At 47.8% G+C, this 21429-nt stretch overlaps 1 protein-coding gene and 4 non-coding genes across 5 annotated transcripts; 2 read left to right on the top strand and 3 right to left on the bottom strand.

Moving 5' to 3' along the window:
* Positions 1-1508: 1508 nt before the first annotated feature.
* LOC119092720 (diuretic hormone class 2) lies at positions 1509-4990 on the bottom strand. Its single transcript, XM_037215698.1, has 4 exons — positions 4946-4990; positions 3360-3479; positions 2909-3016; positions 1509-2243 (listed from the first exon to the last, which is right to left on the bottom strand). The coding sequence occupies exons 2-4, from the start codon at positions 3473-3475 to the stop codon at positions 2117-2119; spliced, it is 351 nt and encodes a 116-aa protein (XP_037071593.1). The 5' UTR covers positions 3476-3479; positions 4946-4990; the 3' UTR covers positions 1509-2116.
* A 6403-nt stretch (positions 4991-11393) lies between these two features.
* On the top strand, positions 11394-11467 carry TRNAN-GUU (transfer RNA asparagine (anticodon GUU)). Its single transcript has one exon. It is a non-coding gene; the product is annotated as a tRNA-Asn (tRNA).
* A 1839-nt stretch (positions 11468-13306) lies between these two features.
* TRNAN-GUU (transfer RNA asparagine (anticodon GUU)) lies at positions 13307-13380 on the top strand. The gene has a single exon. It is a non-coding gene; the product is annotated as a tRNA-Asn (tRNA).
* Positions 13381-14862: 1482 nt separating this feature from the next.
* TRNAN-GUU (transfer RNA asparagine (anticodon GUU)) lies at positions 14863-14936 on the bottom strand. The gene has a single exon. It is a non-coding gene; the product is annotated as a tRNA-Asn (tRNA).
* Positions 14937-16418: 1482 nt separating this feature from the next.
* TRNAN-GUU (transfer RNA asparagine (anticodon GUU)) lies at positions 16419-16492 on the bottom strand. Its single transcript has one exon. It is a non-coding gene; the product is annotated as a tRNA-Asn (tRNA).
* Positions 16493-21429: the final 4937 nt, after the last annotated feature.

The raw sequence follows: 21429 nt of genomic DNA, 5'->3' as shown, positions 1-21429 counted from the left end.
GCCTCTAGCTTTCTCAGTTGTTTGAAAACTCAGGGATCAAGTCGACCCCCACCCGTATGAGCTGTTAGCTAGCTGCAGACCAGCGGTAGTCGCCAAGAAACGAGGTCCGACCCGATTCTCCTTTTTGAGGCTTCGTCTTTCCCATATGTACGTTGTAACACTCGATGTACCATCTCTGTGCGTTCGTTACTCAGCGCCTACGAGCAAAGATGCGTTGCACCATGGCATTCAGCAAACGTTTTTCGCTGCAAATTTTCGTTTGAAGGTTTTCCAATGTGATAAAGAAACTGCAAATAAACATAGTGGTCTGTAAGCATTCCATTGAAATGTAAGCAGCAACAATAATTTAAATATAAACTTGGGATAAGACTCTCTCTCTCTCTCTCTCTCTCTCTCTCTCTCTCTCTCTCTCTCTCTCTCTCTCTCTCTCTCTCTCTCTCTCTCTCTCTCTCTCTCTCTCTCTCTCTCTCTCTATATATATATATATATATATATATAACGAGCGGAAACACAGATGTTTTATACTGCCGTTATGGAGCTTTTAGTGTTGACTAGTCGCATTGCCTTAATAGGCTACTTTTCTCTGAATGTTGTGCTCAGAAGACAAAAATGCAATGTGCAGACAGGAATATCAGGGCTTGTAAGTTAAAGATGCATCGTCCGTACACTCAACAATAAGCAATTCCCGCCGGGAACTACGCAATTCTATTTGTGTTATGAACATGAACGATTGCTTCTCGATTGCTTTCTTCTGGCAATAGAACAATTTTATCATGGATCTGTATAACAGCATAAACCGACTCAGTTTGATTCCTGTTACATCACCAGGTCGTGTTGTGAATGCAGTGTTATGTAGCTCATTTTAGGATACGTCACATTATGAATTCGTGCTACACATCCAGAGTGAGAAAACTCAATTCGAGTTCAGTAACTCGGCGTACGTCTAAAGCGAGCCACGGAACACTTCTTATGAGGGTTTTAAAACACAGTTCGCGTTTCTCGGTACCTTATATCCGTGCATATTTGCAACGGCTTCGTTACACGCTCACATTGTTAAAATGGATCACATAGCGTGATTAAAGCGCAACAGTTTTGTTCGTCTTACACTAAGCGTGTTCTCGGTTTTTACCGCGTAGCCCCTGAGTGGATGCGGCCTCAGTCCGCAACAACCGCGTCGCCATGACGATTGGCTCAGCGGGCGGAGACGGTCATTTACCGAGAAGTGCATTCGATGGTGTTTGAACCAGTGCGTCACCATAGACCATGTGATATGTCCGTTCCATAAAGCCAAAATACGCTCGAAGAGGGACGCTGTGCTTAACGCCATTGGAACGAAATGAAATCCATATTATCACATTTCGTTGAATTCCTGTGGTAGTAGCCTCATGTTTGTATATATCGTCTCTTAAGGGGTGTTCAGAGTTTTCAGATGATGCGTTTCACAAGCACTTTCACGAATTGTTGTATTGCACACATCACAGAATATACTCGTTGGAAAAAGCAAGGAAGTGAAAAGTATTGCCTTTGCAATAATGAGCAGGGAGTCCAAAGATAGTTTTCCTGTCGTAGTAGCGATGTCAAATCGGAATTCTAAGCCATTCGAAAGGATTTCGAGAAAACTAGGATTACCAGTCAAATAGGACGTGTTTTATCCAACAATAAGTAACACATACAACAAAGATGGCATGCTCCCTCAGCTCCCCATATGTGACTAAACCAACAGGTCCGTATGTGACCCCGGTATGAGAACGACAAGACCGCCCCCGTCCGTGAGCGAACAACCAGCACAGTATCAGCCGGTGGCGGAGAGGTGACTGGCCAGCAGCTGTGAGGATCAGTGGGATCAGCTGATCCTGTGGGATAAGCTGAGGCTCAGGCGTCCCACTGCAGATCAGGCTACCTACAGCCTCTTCAGCAGCCTCCAACGTGTTTTCCTGGTCGGCTCACGGAACCGAAGCGGCCCGGCCCGCCGGAGTCAGCTGACCCCGCGTGACCACCGGATCCAGACCGCCGAGGCCGGCTGGTTGACGCTTCAGTTGGCAATGGCAGCTTCACACGGAGCCGCTGGGGCAGAGGAGAGCACGCCAGATGGAGGTCTGGTTTACAGATGGAGCGTTTACTCGACGGAGCGTCGCCGGCGGCCGGGTCCGCCCGGGAAGGCCGCCGCTGCCAGGCCCATCTTATGCTTGGCCGCTTGCGTGGCCGAGAAGCCGCGGCCCAGGCCGAAGTCCAGTCCGCGCTTGCTGTGGGAAACGGACGCCGGTCGGAGGTAACATGAGTCGCAGTGGTTTGAGCTGCGAACCAGGGACGCGGTGTACCGACAGATTTTGATTTTAAGCATGCAGTTTGCATTTCTCTGAATTGATTCGTAAGATATATATTCGTATAGTTATCACGTGTGAGGTTGGCGCAGAAACAGAGTGGAAAGTTCCCATGCATTATCTGCCAAAAGCGGAGTAAAACGCGACTATTAAAAAAGCGTACCAAACAGGCCGTGAGACGTTGAATGAACTACCACATATTCTAAGCATAACTTAAAACCATCTGGTAATCGTAGAAGGTAGAACGTTAGGCCGCAACAGCACAGTATCATTCGTCATATGCAAAGAGAAGGATGATAAGTAGGTGGACAAAACATATTTCAAAAAACGATTAGCTGATTGCAGTTCAGCGCATTTAGCCGGGCAGGTTGGTAAAAACAAGGTAGAATGGCAACGTTCTCTACAATGATGTCCTCTCTTGGCCAGGCTACAATGCACGAACAGCCAAGCGGCAGGCAGCGACATCTATTGGAGCCCTGGTGACCTACCCGGCGTAAACGGACCGCGCCGCAGTAGGCGCGGCCGGCACTTTGTTGTACAGATGGAAAAACGGCACGTGTTCTCGGAAATATCTATCTAGTTCGTACTGGGCCAGATTAGCCTCTTCTGCATCGTTGAGCGCGCGCAGCCGATTGACCAGCTCGCTGACGTAGGGGTCGTTCTGCAAGTTGTCCACGACGTCCGCCCAAGATTTCCTGCCGGGTGCAGGTTGTCGTAAAACAGGGCTTGTACCCAATATACGGTCCTCGTGTTACATATCAATGCAAATATCAAAAGCTTATGTGGTGAACCAGCCACCGACTGCTTTAGCTGGGCCACTGCACCAAATTTTAGTTATGATTATTCAACTGTTCATTTTAAATACAAAAAAAGATGACACGTAAAAGATCCGTTGCGAAAAGTGTAGCACCACGAACAAACGCATTGATCATAGTGAAGCCCTATGGTGGTAGAACAGTTCTCTGCTTTTCAAAACAAGACATGAAGCCCGATCTCTCTCAGCTGTTCTTTTCTCCCCGCGCGTTCAAAGCTGCCCACCTCCCAGTGTCCTCCATTTGCACGCTGGCGGCGCTGCAGGAAGACAAGCTGAAGACGAAGCAGACAATGGCTGCCAGCCAGGCGCAGACGCTAATTGTAGACACGTGGTGAGTCATGGCTCTGAAACCAGGTCAGATCAAAGTCAAGACAAGGGTCAAGAGACAGCCATATCATCACTGGGCCAATATCAGGTAATGCGATAAGATGAGGGCCAGATCACAACGTGCATCATGTCAGAGAACTTGCACTTATGTCCTGTATGATGCGTCCCAACGTTGTCAGAATCGTGCGTAAGGGGTATGTTGTGATGTTGTTGATTTGTTCATGGCAGGAATGATTTAAGCGGACCAGGTTGAATTAAGATTCTACTGTTATTGTGCGGGGTTTAGCACGGTCCCAGCCAATATTTTCCACCAGCCAAATCTGCTCCGAGGCTGCACCAGCAACCCGCCGGTGGAAGCCGGGCTGGTAGACTGTACCGCAGTACACCAGGCCGCCTCCTGGCCCGATGTGAGCGTTCAGTGACCGGCACGTGGGCGACCGTCGTCGGTCAGGGACAGGCTGGTGGTCACTGAGCCGGGCTGAACTGAATAGAACTCTGTGTGAGCCTGGTTAAGTCCGCCTGGTCACGCAGCAGTGGCCCGGGGCAAGATGACCGGTGTGGTGACTGCGGTCTGTCTGTCGTTAACAGGACAAACCCTCGATCATGGTCTCCGGATGAAAGACTCGATCGCAAACCATGGAACACGGACCACCAACCAGACCAGAACGGAAGGTCACAGGCTGCTTCCAGGTCAATCTCGGACACTGATTGCAAATGCGTACATCAATTTTGCTTGGGTAAACAGCGTCAGAGATTGTTGTGCATATCATTGAAAATATCAAGGCCTAGGCAAACTCATGCAAATTCATGCTGATGCAGAACGCTGCTAAAAGCCCCCACCCTCATTCATATGACGACCAAAACAACAGCTCTTTACTTTGCATAAGGTGGCGGTCGTATTGTTTACTTGGTGAATTTCTTGCCGTTCTTTGCACGCCATTTGCGAAATGCACCAAGTTACATACAGGTATCTGACATACATGTGGTAAGATGCAGCACAGATATTGTTGACGCTTTCCGAGATTTGACAAGAGTGAATGACAGACAAAATAAGCACATTCAGAGCAATGTAAAACGCATAGTCAGCACTGCACGTGAACAGCATTCAGTAAACGTAATATTTGACGGCACAGTCATTGCATTTTGTGGTAATGACCAATATCCCTTTGAGGGGACATATACATGAACACGTTGGTGATTGTTGACCAGGAACATTATTATGGCAGTTGCCATCAAGAGCTCAATGATGGTGACAATGGGCTAAGCATTTACGGCGTCTGCGTCCGGTACTCACTTAACGGCTGTATGCACTTGTTTTTGACCATAGCAAACGTCTACTGTTAGGCGCTGTAACTGGTCTTTCAGGCGTAGTCACAGCAGCACTTGACGGACGTCTACCAGCACATTTTCATCTGAGATGGGCTCAAATATGGCAGCATTTCAGCGTGTTCTGTCTGCTGATGGTCAGCGGCGTGAGACTCACTCGGTGCTTGTCCCGGGAGGAGATCGCCTCGTGGTCGCCGCTGTGCTGCTCCACCGCCGACTGCGATGCTGGTGCCGCCTCTCCGGCACCTTATATTCAATTCCCCACGAGAAAGCGGCGACCAATGGACCAATGGGGCGAGGCCGCTCCCTCAGCCAATCAGGACAGCGCCCGGCCCACGCGAAACCTGACCCGTTCAATTAGGCGGGTGATTTCCGAACGGTTACTGTTGAAATCAAAGGTTCAACAAGAGACTAAAGGGAATAAACAGAGATCTAGCAGAGCAATGATTTTAGACACATGCGTAGAGCAATGCGAATTGGCCCTGCTTTTGATAGGTTTGTTATGTTTTCTTCTCTTCTCCTCTCTTTTGTTCTCTTAATGCAACAGCAGTTCTGCAAAAATCGGTCCGGGCATTGATGACATGTGAGGATAACACTCAGTATGGGATCTGAATTGCGGGAGCAGTTTGAGTCATAGCGCTACGCCTAACGCTGACACCTAAAAGTAACACCATGTCAGTTGTTAGAAATCTGTCATGGATGACAATAATCTTATTGGAATTAAGATGCTAAATTAAGAGTTAACTTGCTTGCCTTGGGTGGGCTGGTTGCAAAACGGGATTCCAACCATAATGAAATATATTCGGAGCGAAGACGAAATATGCATTCGTGATAGGCGTACATTTTAGGTCATGCCCTCCTGGGCTTCCTGACCTCGCCAATAGCGAGGGGTCCATATCAGCATATATTGACCGATATAAAACTAAGACAGATAGAACAATGCGGTCAGAGTTACCCTGGTGCATCTCATATAAACCCTTCAGTTATATCTGTTTTTTTTTGTTTTCGGCTATTTGATTACCTCTCAGGTCATGAAAACGACCTGAAGGAGGGTCAGAATATTCGAAATCGGGACATTCATAGTCACTACGACAACAGCACACGCCATGGTAACAGCACCATAGTCTTTATTTGTCTTGCACATCAAAAGACGTAACGTGGGACGAAGTCAAGTCCATCTTAAACCTACTAAAGCGTGTCTAACAGTTAAACATTAGCAAAATGCTAACGAATTGGTTCAGTGAATTTCTCTGCCGGAAAGCACCCTTTCCGGTGAAAATGATGTGAATAATCATGCTATAAATTACAGATGGTAACCAGGGAGCAAATATGCATGCAAATAGTAACCAAGGAGCTATTTTAGGTAAAAAAAAAATCATCGGAGGACACTAGCCTCACTTGATCCCGGTGCAATAAGATCAGAATCACTTGATTCACTTGGACCATGGAACCTCTCTTGATCCTAACTTCACGCTGATGATGATGTCTCGTTTACATGCTCTCATCCTTACGATCTGACACCTTTGCCTGTTGTGGCCTGACCCGGTTGTCCATAACACCCACGTAACCCGACATGGCCAGACACTACACAGCTAATTTTTTAGCATATGTGCATTGCATGACATCATATGACGCATCGCGTCATAGGAGGTCGTGCAAAATAATCGAACTTTCTTGACTTTTGGGTGTCATGGGTCAGCAAATCAGCTGAAAAGCCGCTGATTGACGTTAGATCCAAATGCATATTAAACAACTGAAATTTCACATCATACGCCAGGAAGAGCGAGACGGAGTCTAACGTCTCGAGGAAACCGGAAGGATTATATATCTGCGTGACCGGATATAACAAGTGATCATGATTTGTCCGAAACGTCCCCACCCCCGCAATAATGGGGGTTGGAGGCACCATTACATGTAAATGGACATGTTAAGGCTCACATGTTCAGGCCAGGCCATACAGGACATGTTCAGGCCAGAACATATTTCCATTCTGGGTAAATCAGCTTCACCCCATATATACTCACCCACTACCCCGTTGTCACCATCGTTGTCATCCCATCCTTAACTCCCTTGCCACTTTTACAACCTAAAATGGTTTTGCTGAAATGAAAAGGTATGCTACTTTGCTATTCTGTTCATTTTGCTGTGCCAGTGCGCGATATATGGCTCATTGCACCAACAATGGTGCTGGGCGATAAACATTGCAATTAAGCCACATGTGTATGGACTAGAAATTGTGGAAACGCTATGAAAATGCTGACAATATTCCAAGTAACATGCGATGGCTAGTTTTCTAAAAAAAAGCATATTGCATAATACTTAACACGCGCCCGGGTGACCAGTTAAATACCTTTCGCTCGGGCGGGGTCAATTTGACCACTGAAATCTCAGAAGTTAAGGAAGCTATGAACACTAAATTCACAAGGTGTGATGGCCTCTATGTGAACTCACTGGTGTCAAAATTTGGCGTTCTTAGGTCATAAATTTCAGGTCAAATAAGGTCAAGCAACTTCAAAATCCAGATTGATGTCAAAAAGTGCCCCATGACCTAGATACCCGTTCCAAGCAAAACATCACTGGTGCTCGTTTAAGGCCATTGACGTTGTTTCACCTTTTGGAGGTCATGATGACCACAATCATGCAGAGCTGCTTAGTTTTTCAATTAAATAAGTGTCTCAGAATGCGCTACGCGGTATGTTCCTGACAGAAAAACGCTGACCTTGGTCATTTTAGGTCAGTGACGTACCCTGACCTTTAGGAAGCCTATGGAAGTTGTAAAATACAATTCCTGTCATCAATCAATTCGAAATGAGTACCAGAAAATGCTTCATACAGTAAGAAAGAGTGGTAAAACAAGCTGGTTTTGACTTAGGTCTAACCTTCATGCATGACCCTAGGTGCATGTAATTTGCTAATTAAATTATTGTGATGCCTAGGAAACTAGCTCAGAGAGGCTTGGCTCCGCATAAAACTCCGTTGTTGCATCAGATTGAACGTTTCCCTAGAAACCCTGTTCGCTGAATCAATAGCCTGGGTTTGAACTGCCGTGGCTCAGCAATCTTTAAAAGTGAATGCAAATTTTTGATGCGAAACAATTCGCTATTCAGTTGTTTTCAGCCGTGCAAAATTGGGCCCGGCTACGCCGCGCCGTTCAGAAATCATTTTGGAAACACCTTCGAGCACGGATCAAATTGAACCCCACTCGAGCGCTTGCTTAAGGACAACATCTGCGCCTCGCATCGAAAGGCCTTGTGGAGGACAGGAATAAGAGAATGCTATTGAACATCAACTTCAACCAGGGGTGGTACAAACAATTTTGAGTTTTGGGAAATAGGGTTTTAAAGGGGCCTTCTGGACAAAATGAAGCGTCCCCACGGTGTCCAATGTCCTCCATTCAAGTAAACAGTACCGAGGGCGTATGCTTCTTTATCACACAACTACCTGCATCATGTAAAAGTCAATATATTTCGACAATGGGAAAACAACAAAGTGGGACACTCTTATCATGCTTCTGATTATTATTCAGGGAGAGGTCTCGGCAACTTAAAACAGAGCCTCTTGACTAAAAGGGAGCCTTCTAATCCAGAGCAACACGCTTCCATTACATGAAGGTGGCTACCAAATCTAGCCAAAGGGCTACTCCATCCCAAAACAGGCCTATCCTTATTCGGAGCCACGGTCACCTCATACATGGGAGGGACCTCCTGTTCCAGAAATGAGGCCATTTACATCTTGATAACGTATCCTGTATATTATAACCTGTATACATTTTGCATATTGTAAATATGATATTGTGCTTTTTGATCGAGAGCATTGGCTGCGTTATTTATGAAGGTGACCTTATGATTCAGAAAACGGGCCTCTTGATGTAGAAAATGTGTTCTAAGCCCGATGTATCACTATCTAGCTCAGTTACGGGGCCGCCTTGATATGAATTCTGGTAATCTACGGGCAGTTACAATGCCTTAAGCTTGGGATAAAGAGGTCTCCCCAGTTTTTTTTTAACCTGGACGAGATACATATACCCCTGCCTGCCGGAAGAATGAAGGCAACTGCGCCCGGGGCGCTACTGTTTTCCGCATTCTTTAACTGAAACAGAAATCAGAGGCTATCACCCGATGCAATTCTGCTTGCATTTTGAAGCCAACAAAATGAGGACACCAGAAATTAGATAACTGCATCGAATAAAACACCCACGCTGATTTTACAGGGGCTCATTCGCCCTCTTCTAAAAAAATTGCCAGGAACATTGTCGAATTTTCTTCATGATTTCTACACATATATTGTGGCTTGGCGTCAGTGGAAGCCAGGTCAACACTTGGCACTAATACAGCCGGCCCATGTTCGACGGAACTTCAATTTTCTTATGAATCAAGTAGTGAAAAAGGATGAAGCAGTCCTAAACACGTGTGCTCACAGCTCAGGAAAAAAGCACTGACGTACGACGTCACAGTTTCCCTCGGCTGCGGGGCGTCGTACCGACGGCTGACACGAAATGGCGGCCAACGGGAGGTCAAAAATGGCTACAAATCAGACAGCAGCAATTTTCAGTGCTTTATAAAATCAATACCTGCGCTTCGAATGCGTTCCAAATATAATGTTTCATCCGTACATCTGCCAGATTGATATTGGGTAAGGATTAGCATTAACAGCACCACGGATTTGGCGTAACGTTGGAATCTCTGTTGTTGGTTTCGCTATGCCTGCTGACACATTGCTAGGATGAATTTCAAACTTGCACAGGTAAAAGATATGCCACAATAGAACCTTTTAATAGCAACAACTGTTTTTCTCGTTTACGTAAGCATCATTCCCCAATAGATGGTCGTTCTCGCGTGCCCTGAATGTTGGCTACGACAGACCACGCCGCTCGGTGATACAGAGACTACAACGCCAGGCAACTCCCTGTCTCTGTTCAGTAAATGTGCCCCCGCTCGACTCCGGGTGCCTTGCTGGCACAGGATCCCCTGTTAGGCACTTTGGGTCTCTGATCGTGAGAGAGACCGTCTTAGGTTCAGGGGCCCGACTAGCATAAGAGTCCGTTATTCACAATTGCGGGGCCCTGGGCTAGCTTCTGCTTGGAAAATGTGCCCATGTCGCAAGGGAGCTGACGGTTCGGTGTTGGTGGTCCCTAATCAACACATAGGTGCCCATCGTTCCATTGGGCTGCGGTTGGCAAAAGAGGCCCTGTGACTGACTTTAGAGGACCGGGTCCTGCGGATCGTGGTCCCTTAATGCGGCCTAAATCCGGCACTTCAGACCATACAGGCCTTATCATCGGGCTCCTGATCGCCAGCCCTGAGGGGCCCTTTGACTTCAGGGCTTAGGGACGGGACCATGACGTGCTACATGCCACCACGCTCCTCCCCGCCCTAGACCAAAGGGTTAAATTTGAGTAAAAGGTGATGGACATGATCAATCTAGAGGCAAAGTAATTGGGTGTAAAAAACATGCTGCTTTATTCAGAAAGTTTTTCGTTCAAAATTGCGCTAAGCCATGAGATCAGTCGTCATACTTCTTCATCATACCTCTGCGATTATTGCGTACTACCAACGCTACCACGTCACTGCCGAAGGCTGCTAATTTCAGCGGCAACCGGATGAGGTGCATGCCACCAATTACAGTGTCTTCACTCAACTGCTTTTGGCCCTCACTATCCGCAGAACTGGTAACAATGCTTATTTCTACTTTTTGCATGCGCCGCATGCACATATTGATCACCATCGATACACGAGTGAACATGCACGCCCTCTTTCGGATTGACTTGGGCTTATCGACACATATACCGGATAGATTTGCAAACTGCACTGTCCTGTTACGTACCCCATAATTGATATCACGATGGGACGGTGTCATTGCATTCAATATCCAGGCACCTCCAGCAGCCGGATTGTACGCCATAGTCGCGATGGAAGGTGGGTGCTAGGCCCAAAACAATTCATTGGAAACCCGGTTTAGCGCACCGCAGGCGTGCGAACTTCCATTCATGAAGTAAAGCAAATTCACCTTTCTTGATTCGTGTAGCTTTACTTGCCCAACGGATTTTTTGAATTTCAGCCCGAATTTACGCAAATACATTGATACACGCAATGCATTTGATAAGGCGAGGGCCACATGCTCCTGAGGGGGGGGGGAGCACCACATGCGTACGTCCCCGTGCAGCAGTATTGGGAAAGTCCAGTGACCAAAATGCACACCGAGGCTGATGATGGAGACTTGACTTCTTGACTTGTGACTTCGCCTAAAGTAGCGCATATTCAGCTGCGCACTGTCACTGACGGACTTGTGCAACCCAGACAATGTATCCAATCTGGCAAAGCCCTTATAACACGCCGGGACTTGCGGAGCCGTGAAGAGGAAAACCGGGACTTGTGAGTCTGTGAAGATGAACAAGAAGCTGCGTTAAACGGATTGCTCACCGAGCCAGCAAAGACTCGTTTCTCACTGGTGTAGTAAGGCCGGGTCAAAACGGCCGGCATCGCTGCAAGCCAACGTGTCCATCAATATGATAGAGTCAGGAGATGCGTCATGATTTCCCGGCATGTCAATGTGTACAGCTGTGAAGCCATCGCACGGATTTGAGGGCCTGTTTCAACAGTCCCCAGGCCTCCGTGGCGCAATTGGTTAGCGCGTTCGGCTGTTAACCGAAAGGTTGGTGGTTCGAGCCCACCCGGGGGCGACCCTTGCAGGTCAGTTTTGACCAATGACCTGCAAGATGCTTTCAGTGGAGACGAGAGTCGCGCTTCCTGTCAGTGCCGTACTTAGCTCGCGTTAAAAATCAACACCGCGGTCGAAGAATGACGTCATATCTTCGCATGCAACTCTTCCGTCTGCAATAACCAAGGACTGAGCATGCTAGGCTTCAGCTACAGGCCACATCGGTGGAACTATATATGAACGCGGTGGACGCTACCAAGCTAAGATGGCCGCATTCTTGTTCCATAAGTTCCGTAAACATGATAATTAGATGCGACGTTGCTTGTTGAAAATTGCGCTCAGCATCAAGGTTTGTTGATCTTGCTATTATGTATATAAGCTCTTATGATCTATATATATATATATATATATATATATATATATCTATATATATATATATATATATATATATATATATGTGATTTATGGTCTATGGTCTTGTGATCTATATATAAACGATCTTGTTATTATCATGCTGTACCGACATACCCTGTATTGCTGGCAGGACAAGTGCCGGCGATAGATTTCATGGACACAGTTGTTCACCTCCATGCCACCGCTGACGGGAGGCTGCCCACTTTCAGCCAGCAATCGGGCAGAGTATGCGTCCATTGTACCATTAAATGCAAAGTCTTTGACTCCAATACTTCTGGCTTTCATGTCTACTTCTCTGGATGTGTGTACAGCCTATTCTCACCATTATCACTGACACAATGGTGCATGCCACGCCTTTTTTTAAAAGATTTCACATAATCGCCACGCACGCACATACGCACACACACTCAATAGGCTCGGAAACTTCCCTTTCCATGACCTGTCAGATGTCATGCCATTGGCGTGGGCAGGGGTTTGGGCATTTGGGGCAATGCCCCTTCCCTCTGGAGTTGGCGCTACCGCCAGACTTTTTGACAATTTAAGACATTCGTAGGGCTCCTAAGAGATAAAACGCCTCAAGGCATGACAGAATCCAGGGCCTTGAAGTTCACCACAATCAAAAAGCATAGCGACAAAGAAAACTGATCGAAAGGCTCCCTATGGCTGTCCATCTGGCTGAAGGGTCTCTACTACCCGACAGTGTCCCACCCCCGAGTGAAGTCCTGGCTAGACCACTGTGCTACGAGTTGTGTAATCTTTATCACTGCGGATTGTGTTGCTGTAGATAATAGCCACGTTTACGCGCAGCTGAGCTCGGAACACCCCTAGTGACGAATGTACACGCCGACGACGAGAATGGACCGGAAATCGTTCATCATAATAATTTGATAACGCCAGTTTGAGGTGAAGCCCCGGGGGGCATGCGAGATTGGCCATGGACATCATCAGGTTGCGACCATGTGCAGAGATCATACACCTGCCAGCATATGGCAGCCTGGGCTCAAGCGGTGCACTGAAGCGTTCCGCGAGCAGACTTTTACGGTAGCGAGACGCACAGGATCCCTCCCCGGCCTCACTTAGGTAGCAGATGCCTCCCTGAGCACCGTCAACGCCCACATGTGCAACCAGGGGCGTACATCACACCAGACAAGGCTATATATATATATATATATATATATATATATATATATATATATATATATATATATATTGCACCGGGACTTGTGAGGCAAGGGTTTTTTTACCAGAGGGCCTTTTCCGCTGGTGGTGGCAAAGTCGGAGAAAGTTGGCCGTCTTGGCTGCGGGCCTACTTGGCAGGCTCGGCTGCGGGGACCACGTGTCTGGCGGTGTGCCAGGATCAGGAGATGCGTCATCGCTTCTGCACCGGTCGGCGGGCACAGCTGTGATGCCATCGCAGGTTTTTTTGCCTGTCTCTGTGTTTTCGTGGGCCTCCGTGGCGCAATTGGTTAGCGCGTTCGGCTGTTAACCGAAAGGTTGGTGGTTCGAGCCCACCCGGGGGCGACCCGTGCCGTCAGTTTTGAGGAACTGGCATGCAAAGTGCTTTAGTTGCCGACGGGGGGTCTCAAAACCAACTGACGCGCGAAGCCTTGACGTCTCATCATCAAAGGGGTTGGCTTTCCCGCTGGGATCATAATCGTACGGATAGTGAGCGCCAGCAATCCGCTCAGAGCAAGCTTAATTTCATGAACACTGTTCCGCATATACAAAGACCCAAGGGTTATGCTCCTGCCCTTGCGAGCCCAAAGTTCTCCACAAACTCTTGACTCCCTGTTACTTGGCAGGTTGGATGCGACTGGAAATGAACGCGATGGATATAACAAATCAAGACTAGAAAGCTATCGGATCGTAAAACTTGCTTCTTTATACGCAAAGTTGCGTGCATATAATTTTGTATAGCTCCAAGGCCTGCCATCATGCTTCACCAACGTACCCTGCAATAGCTCCGCGCCACCACTAACGCGTCAATGCCCGCGACAAGGACATCAGTGTCAACAAGCAACTGGATTAAAGATGCGTTCTTGGCATCAATAAATGTGTGCTTTTTAACTAACAATTTCGACTTTCAAGGTGTGCATAACAGGTCATGATACTTACGATGTGCACTTTTTTGTATGTGCACAATGCACACGTTCATCGCCATCCCCTCCCGAGTGCATATCTCATGCCTTCTTTCGATACACTTACCGGACATCCAAGATAGGCTTACGAACTGCACTGTTCTGTTATACACCGCGTGATTTCTGGCATGACGGATAGTGCTGCTGCGGTTCTATCCATGTGTATTTATATATATATATATATATATATATATATATATATATATATATATATATATATATATTGATGCAGATGTAATCAGAAAATCCATTGAACAATAAGCACACCGAGAATGAGGAGGGTGCCGCACGATCGCTCACATCAAACAGCTGAACAGATCAGCTTCACGCTGTGGCCTGGAGGACATCAGGCCGCCCACAGATCGTCGCCATGTTTCGACTACGCACAAAAACCGTACACCTGCCGGCAACTGCCAGCTCGGCCCAGCTGGAGGGGAATCGGATCGAACTGGCCCCGCCCCCCCCCCCCCGCTCTGTTTGATGTGAACGATCCTAATGTCCCAACCTTATCCGAAGTGTGCTTATTGATCAATGAATTTTCTGATTCATTCTGCATGTATGTAAAAATAAAACATCTGCGGAGAAATTCGGGCGCGCAAGGGCAAGAGCTCATCCCTCGGGTCTCTGTCTGCGCGAGACGGTGCTCATGAAATGAAGTTTCTTTGGGACGGGGTGCTGGCGCTCCTTCTTATTTGCACAGTTATGATCCCAGTGGGAAGGCGAGCCCCTGCGACAATGAGACGTCAAGGCTTCGCATCAGTATTAGTTTTTGGCAAGAGAGCGCACGGTATCGATTGGTTGTGAGGAAACCGTCGGCAAATATAGCGTCTTGCATGCCAGTTCCTCAAAACTGACCGGTGGGGGCCGCCCCCGGGTGGGCTCGAACCACCAACCTTTCGGTTAACAGCCGAACGCGCTAACCAATTGCGCCACGGAGGCCCTTGCAAGCTTGCAACCGAGCAAAAAATCTTGCGATGACATCACAGCTGTGCACGCTGCCTGGCCGCGATGCCATATATAGGGCCTTGTCTGGTGTGATATACGCACCTGCCCGCACATGTGAGCGGTGGCAGTGCTCGTCTGCTTTTTGAGCGAGGCCGGGGAGGGACCCTGTGCGTATCGCTACAGTATAAGTTTGTTCGTGGAACGCTTTAGTGCACTGCTTGAGCCCAGGCTACCAGTTGCTGGTAGGTGTATGATCTCTGCGCGTGGTCGCAAGACGGTGATGTCCATGGCCGACGTTGCATGCCCCTGGGGCTTCATCTCAAAACTGGCGTTATCAAATGGTCAATGTGAACTATTCAGGCCCATTCTCGTCGTCGGTGTGTATATATTGGTCACTTGGGGTATTCCGAGCACAGCTGCGCGTAACTGGGCATTATCTGCAGCCACACAATCCGCAGTGATATAGATTACACAGCTCGCAGCACGGTGGTGTAGTCAGGATTTTACTCGGGATGGGACACTGTCGGGTAGTAGAGACATTTTCAGCAAAAGGGACAGCCAAAGGGAGCCTTTTTTGTATTTTTTTTTGTCGCCGCAGAGGCCCTGCTTTTCAATCCTGATAAAGTTGGAGGCTAAGGGCTCCGTTTTGATACCTCGGGGCGTTTTGTATCTTAGGAGCCTTACTAACGTCTTAAACTGCCAAAAAGTCTAGTCGTGGCGCCAAGTTCAAGGGGGTGGGGCATGATCTCAAATGTCCAAATCCCTGCTCACACCACTGATATGACATCTGGCATGACATGAAAAGCGAAGTTCTTGAGCCTAGGGGGGGGGGGGGAGGGAGGGTGTGGCGATAAACTAAATCGATTAAAAAAGGCGTGGCATGCGCGCTTGTGTTCTTGATTCTGGTGAGAATGGGCTGTACACGCATCCAGATTAATAGACATGAAAGCCGGAAGTGCTAGAGTCAAAGACCTGCATTTAATGGCACAGAGGACGCATACTCTGCCTGACTGCTGGCTGAAAATGGGCAGCCTGCCGTCGGCGGTGACATGGAGGTGCGCAGCGGTGTCCATAAAATCTATCGCGGGCACTTGTCCTTCCAGCAATGCAGGGGTATGCAGGGGTATGTCGGTAAAGCATAGTGATATAAGGATGATTGCTGAGATGCTGGGCACAATTCTCAACATGTAGCTCCGCATTTAATTGTCATGTTTTCGAAACAATGATGCTGTGACTCTACTTACTATGCAGTCCATTGCGTTTTTATATAGTTCCACCGATGAAGCCTGTAGTTAAAACCAGCATGCCCAGTCCTTGATTGTTGCAGCGGGAAGAGCTCCCTGCGACGATATCACGTTTTTTTCAACGCGGTGACGATTTTTAACGCGAGCTAAGTACGGCACTGACAGGAAGCGTGACCTTCGTCTCCAATGAAAGCATCTTGCAGGTGACTGGCCAAAACCGACCTGCAGGGATCGCCCCCGGGTGGGCTCGAACCACCAACCTTTCGGTTAACAGCCGAACGCGCTAACCAATTGCGCCACGGAGGCCTGAAGAATGTCATAATGCGCCCTCAAATTCGTGTGATGGCTTCACAGCTGTACACATTGACCTACCGGGGAGTCACGACGCACCCCCTGACCTTGTCACATCGCCGGACACATTTGCTTGCAGCGATGCCGGCAGTTTTGATCCGGTGTTACTACCCCAGTGAGAAATGAGTCCTTACTGGCTGGGTGAGCAGTCCGTTTAACGCAACTTCTTGTTCCTCTTCACAGATTTACAAGTCCCGGTTTTCCTTTCCACACCTCCACAAGCCCCGTTGTGTTATCAGGGCTTTGCCAGCTTGCATGCACTGCCCGCGTTGCACAAGTCCGTTAGTGTCAGCGCGCAGCTAAATGTGCGCTACCTTAGGCGAAGCCACGGAGCGGGATGATCGTGGAACGCCGAAGCATGCCGCATGGTCCCGAGCTGCCAGTCGCTGGCAGCCGTGCGATCTTTGTGCGCGGGTGGAACACGGCGATGGTCTGTGGCCGGCATGATGTCCTCTAGGTCATGGTGTGAACCTGGCCTCACTTGCTCGAGGTGAACGGTTGTAGCTCCGTCCTCAGCCTCGGTGTGCATTTTGGTCACTGAACCTTCCTACTACTGCTGTACCGGGACTTACCTACGTGGTGCCCCCAGCAACATGTGTCCCTCCCCTTATCAAGTATATTACGTGTATCAATGCATGTGCGTGGAAAAAGTCGTGTTAGGAAAGTAAAGCTACGCAAATCAAGAAAAGTGAGCCTGTTTTATTTCGTGCATGGAAGTTCGCACGACTGCGGTGTGCTAAACCGGGTTTGTCTTCAGTAAAATATTTTGAGCCTAGCGCCCACCTTCAATCGCGACCATTGCTACACTGCGTCTACTGGAGGCACATAGATAATGAATGCAACGACACAGTCCCGCCGTGATACAAATTATATGTTACGTAACAGGACAGTGCAGTTTGAAAATCCATCCAGCATATGTGTCGATAGACCCAAGTCGATCCTAAAGATGGTGTGCATGTTCACTCGTGCAACGATAATCATAAACGCGTGCATACGGCACAAGCAAAACACTAGAAATAAGCACTGTTACCTGTTCTGCGGATAGTGAAAGCCGAAAGCGGTTGAGCGAAAAAGCTGCAACTGGTGACATGCACTTCATCGGGTTGCCGCTAAAATTAATAGCCTTCGGCAGTGACGTGCTAGTGATGGTAGAACACAATGACTGCAGAGGTATAGTGGTGAAGCATGACGACTGATCTCTGGGATTAGCGCAGTTCTGAACGCGAAACTTCTTGAGTAAAGCAGCATGCTTTACACTCAATTACTTTATGCCTCTAAATTCAATATGTCCATCACCTTTAACTGAAATTTACCTTTTAGTCCAGGACGGGAGAGGAGCGCAGGGACATATCGCCTCGCTCATGTCCCGAGGTACCGAGGTCGAAGAGACCCTCGGGACCGGGGATCAGGGGCAGAATGATAGGGCCCGAATGGTCCGAAGTGTCGGACTAAGGTCGTGCTAAGGGACTACGGTCCGCAGGTTCCAGCCCTCTAAAGTCAGTCACAGGGCCTCTTGTGCCAATCGCGGCCCAACGGAACGATGGGCACCTCTGTGTTGATTAGAGACCACCGACACCGAACAATCAGCTCCCTTACGGCATGGGCCCATTTTCCAAGCAGGAGCTAGACCAGCTTAGACTAGACAGAACCCCGCAGCTGTGAATAAGTGACTCTTATCCTAGTCGGGTCCCTTAACCTAAGACGGCCTTTCTGGCAATTAGGAACCCACAGTGCCTAACAGGGGATCGCTGTGCCGGCAAGGCCCCCGGATTCAGGCAGGGGCACATTTGCTGAAGACACACAGGTTGTTGCCCGGCGTTGCAGTCTCTGCATCACCGAGCGGCGTAGTCTGTAGTAGCCAACATCCGGGTCACCCGAGAACGACCATCTGTTGGGAAATGATGCTTACGTAAGCCAGATAAACAATTCTTGCTATAAAAAGGTTCTACTGTGGTATATCCCTCACCTGTGCAAGTTTGAAGTTGATCTTATCAATGTATCAGCAGCCATAGCGACGCCAACAACAGATATTCCAATATCGCGTCAACTCCGTGGTGCTGTTAATGCTAATCCGCACCGAATAGCAATCTGATAATTGCACGAATGAAGCCTTATATCCGGGACACCTTCCATGCGTAGGTATTGATTTCATAAGGCATTGGAAATCACTGATTTCTAATTGGTGACCATTTTTGACCTCCTGTTGGCCTCCACTTCGTGTCAGCCGTTCGTACGACGCCCAGCAGCCGAGGGAAACTGCAATGTCGTGCGTCAGTGTTTTTTCCTCATGAGCTGTGAGAAAACGTGTTCAGAACTGCATCATCTTTTTCACTACCTGATTCATAATATAAGTGAAGTTCCGTCGAACATGGGTCGACCATATCAATGCCAAGTGTTGACCTGGCTTCCACCGACGCCAAGCCCCAATATATCGCTACAAATCATGAAGAAATATCGACAACGCCCCTGACGATGAGCTTAGAAGAGGACGAATTGGCATTTGTAAAACAGCGTGGGTGTTTTCTTCCATGCAGTTAACTGATGTCTGGCTTCTGCATTTTGCTGACCTCAAAATACAAGCAGAACTGCATCGGGTGGTAGCCTCTGATTTCTGCTTCAGTCAAAGAATACAGAAAACAGCGGCGGCGCAGCAAAGCCGGGCGGAGGGGGCGGTCCCCTCCCAACTCTCCTGCCTTCAGGCAAGGAGGGCACAAGTATGTATTTGTCCGTCCACCTACACAAAACAAATTGGGGAGGCCCCTTTTCCCACACTAAAGCCATCGCAAATACCCGTGGATTACCAAGATTCAGATCAAGCAGGCCCCTGTAACTGAGCTAGCGAGTAATAAGTCTGGTCCAGAGGGGCAGTTGTCTGCCCTTTCCGCCAGGCAGGGGAGGAATAAGTATGTTGTCCAACTTAAAAAACTGGGGAGACTTCTTTATCCCCAGCTAAAGACATTATAAATGCCCGTAGTTTACCAGAATTCAGATCAAGGCGGCCCCATAGCTGAGCTATACGGTAGTACATCGGGCTCGGAACGCAGTTTCTTCATCAAAAGGCCCGCTTTTTGAATCGTAAGGTCACCTTTATAAAAGGCGTAGCCAATGCTCTAGATAAAAAGGCACAATGTTGTAGTTAAGATATACAAGATATGTATAGGATATAACATACAGGATACATTATCATACACAAAAGGCCTCATTTCTGCAACAGGAAGCCCCTTCCATGCATCACATGATCTTGGTTCCGAATATGGACGGACCTGTTTTGCCGGTAGTGTGGCCCTTTTCATATGGTGGCCACCTTCGTGAAATGAAAGCATCCTGTCCCGGATTAGAAGGTTCCTCTATGCATCAAGAGATCCTATTTCAAATTACTGAGACCCCTTGCTGGATAATAAGAGGAGGAAGGATGCTAAGAGGGTCCCACTTTGTTGTTTTCCCATCGTCGAAATTTATCAACTTGTATATGATGCATGTAACTAATAGAAGAGCATATGCCCTCAGCACCCCTCAGTTAAATGGAGGGCTTCGGGCAATGTGGGAACGCGCCATTTTGTCCAGAAGGCCCCTTGAAAATCCTCCCCATTCAACTCAAAATCCGTGGTACCGCCCCTGTTTGATATTGATGTAAATAGCATTTCCTGACTCCTGTCTTTGACCAGTTGTTTCGACGTGAAGTGAAGATGGTTTTGAACACGCGACCAGTTGGAGATCAATTTGGCCCCCTCTCAAAGGTGTTTCCAAAATGGTTTCCGAACAGCGGGGCGTAGCCGCGCCAAATTTTGCACGACTCTAGACAACTGAATAGCGGATTGTTTGGTAACAAAAATTTATATGTGCTTTCTAAGATCGCTGACCTGCGGCAGTTCAAACTCAGGCCATGGGTTAAGCGAGCAGGGTTTCTAGGGAAACGCTCAATCTGATGCAACAACGGAGCTTTATACGAAGCCATACCTCTCTGAGATAGTTTCCTGGGCAACACAATAACTGAATAACCCAATTTCAGTTACCTAGGGTCATAAATAAAGGTAAGACCTAGGTCAAAACCAACCTGCCTTTATACTGTTGCCTACCGTATGGGAGTGGTTTCTGGTATTCCTTTCGAATTTATTGATAGCATGAACCACGTCATATATTTTCTATAGACTTCTTAAAGGTCACGATAGGTAACTGAGCTAAAATGACCAAGGTCGACATTTTGCCCTTAGAGGCATACTACTTAGCGTATTCTTTGACGCTTATTTAAATTAAAAACTGAGTAGTTCTGCATGATTGTGGTCTCAATGACCACCGAAAAGTGAAACGAAGTCACTTACCTTAGATGAGCACCAGTGATCTTTGGCATGGAACAGGTGTCTAGGTTATGGGCACTTTGGATACCAGTCTGGAGTTTCAACTTATTGAGCCTTGTTTGACCCAAAGTTATGACCTATGAACCTGAAATATTGACACAAGTGGGTTCACGTACAGGCCAACACAGCTTGTGATATTGATGTCTCTATCTATCCTACTTTCTGAGATCTCAGCGTGTCAAATCCCGCCCGAGCGCAAGACATTCAGCTGGCCACCCGGTGGCGTGTTAACTATTCTGCGTTATTTCTGGAAAAAACTAGCCATTACATGTTACTTGAAACATTGTTAACCTCTTAATAACATGTAGACAATTTCCAGTCTCTACGCTTGTGGCCCAACTGCATTGCTTATCGCCCAGCACGATTGTTGGTGTAGGTGCACCCTTTCTGAGCTAGTCACAAAATGTGGCTTCCGTTAACTTTGGATGTTAAGTTGTTCCTCCGACGAAATGTTTTTAAGCCTACAAAATATCAAACACAAGTTTTGTCTTTAACTCTTTTATCTTTCCTCCTTCACGTTTTTTTAATCGGCTACCG

The sequence above is a fragment of the Pollicipes pollicipes genome, unplaced genomic scaffold, assembly GCF_011947565.3.
Source record: "Pollicipes pollicipes isolate AB1234 unplaced genomic scaffold, Ppol_2.1 Scaffold_3447;HRSCAF=4054_pilon_pilon_pilon, whole genome shotgun sequence".
NCBI lineage: Eukaryota > Metazoa > Arthropoda > Thecostraca > Pollicipedomorpha > Pollicipedidae > Pollicipes > Pollicipes pollicipes.
This window is presented reverse-complemented; position numbering and strand designations above follow the sequence as displayed.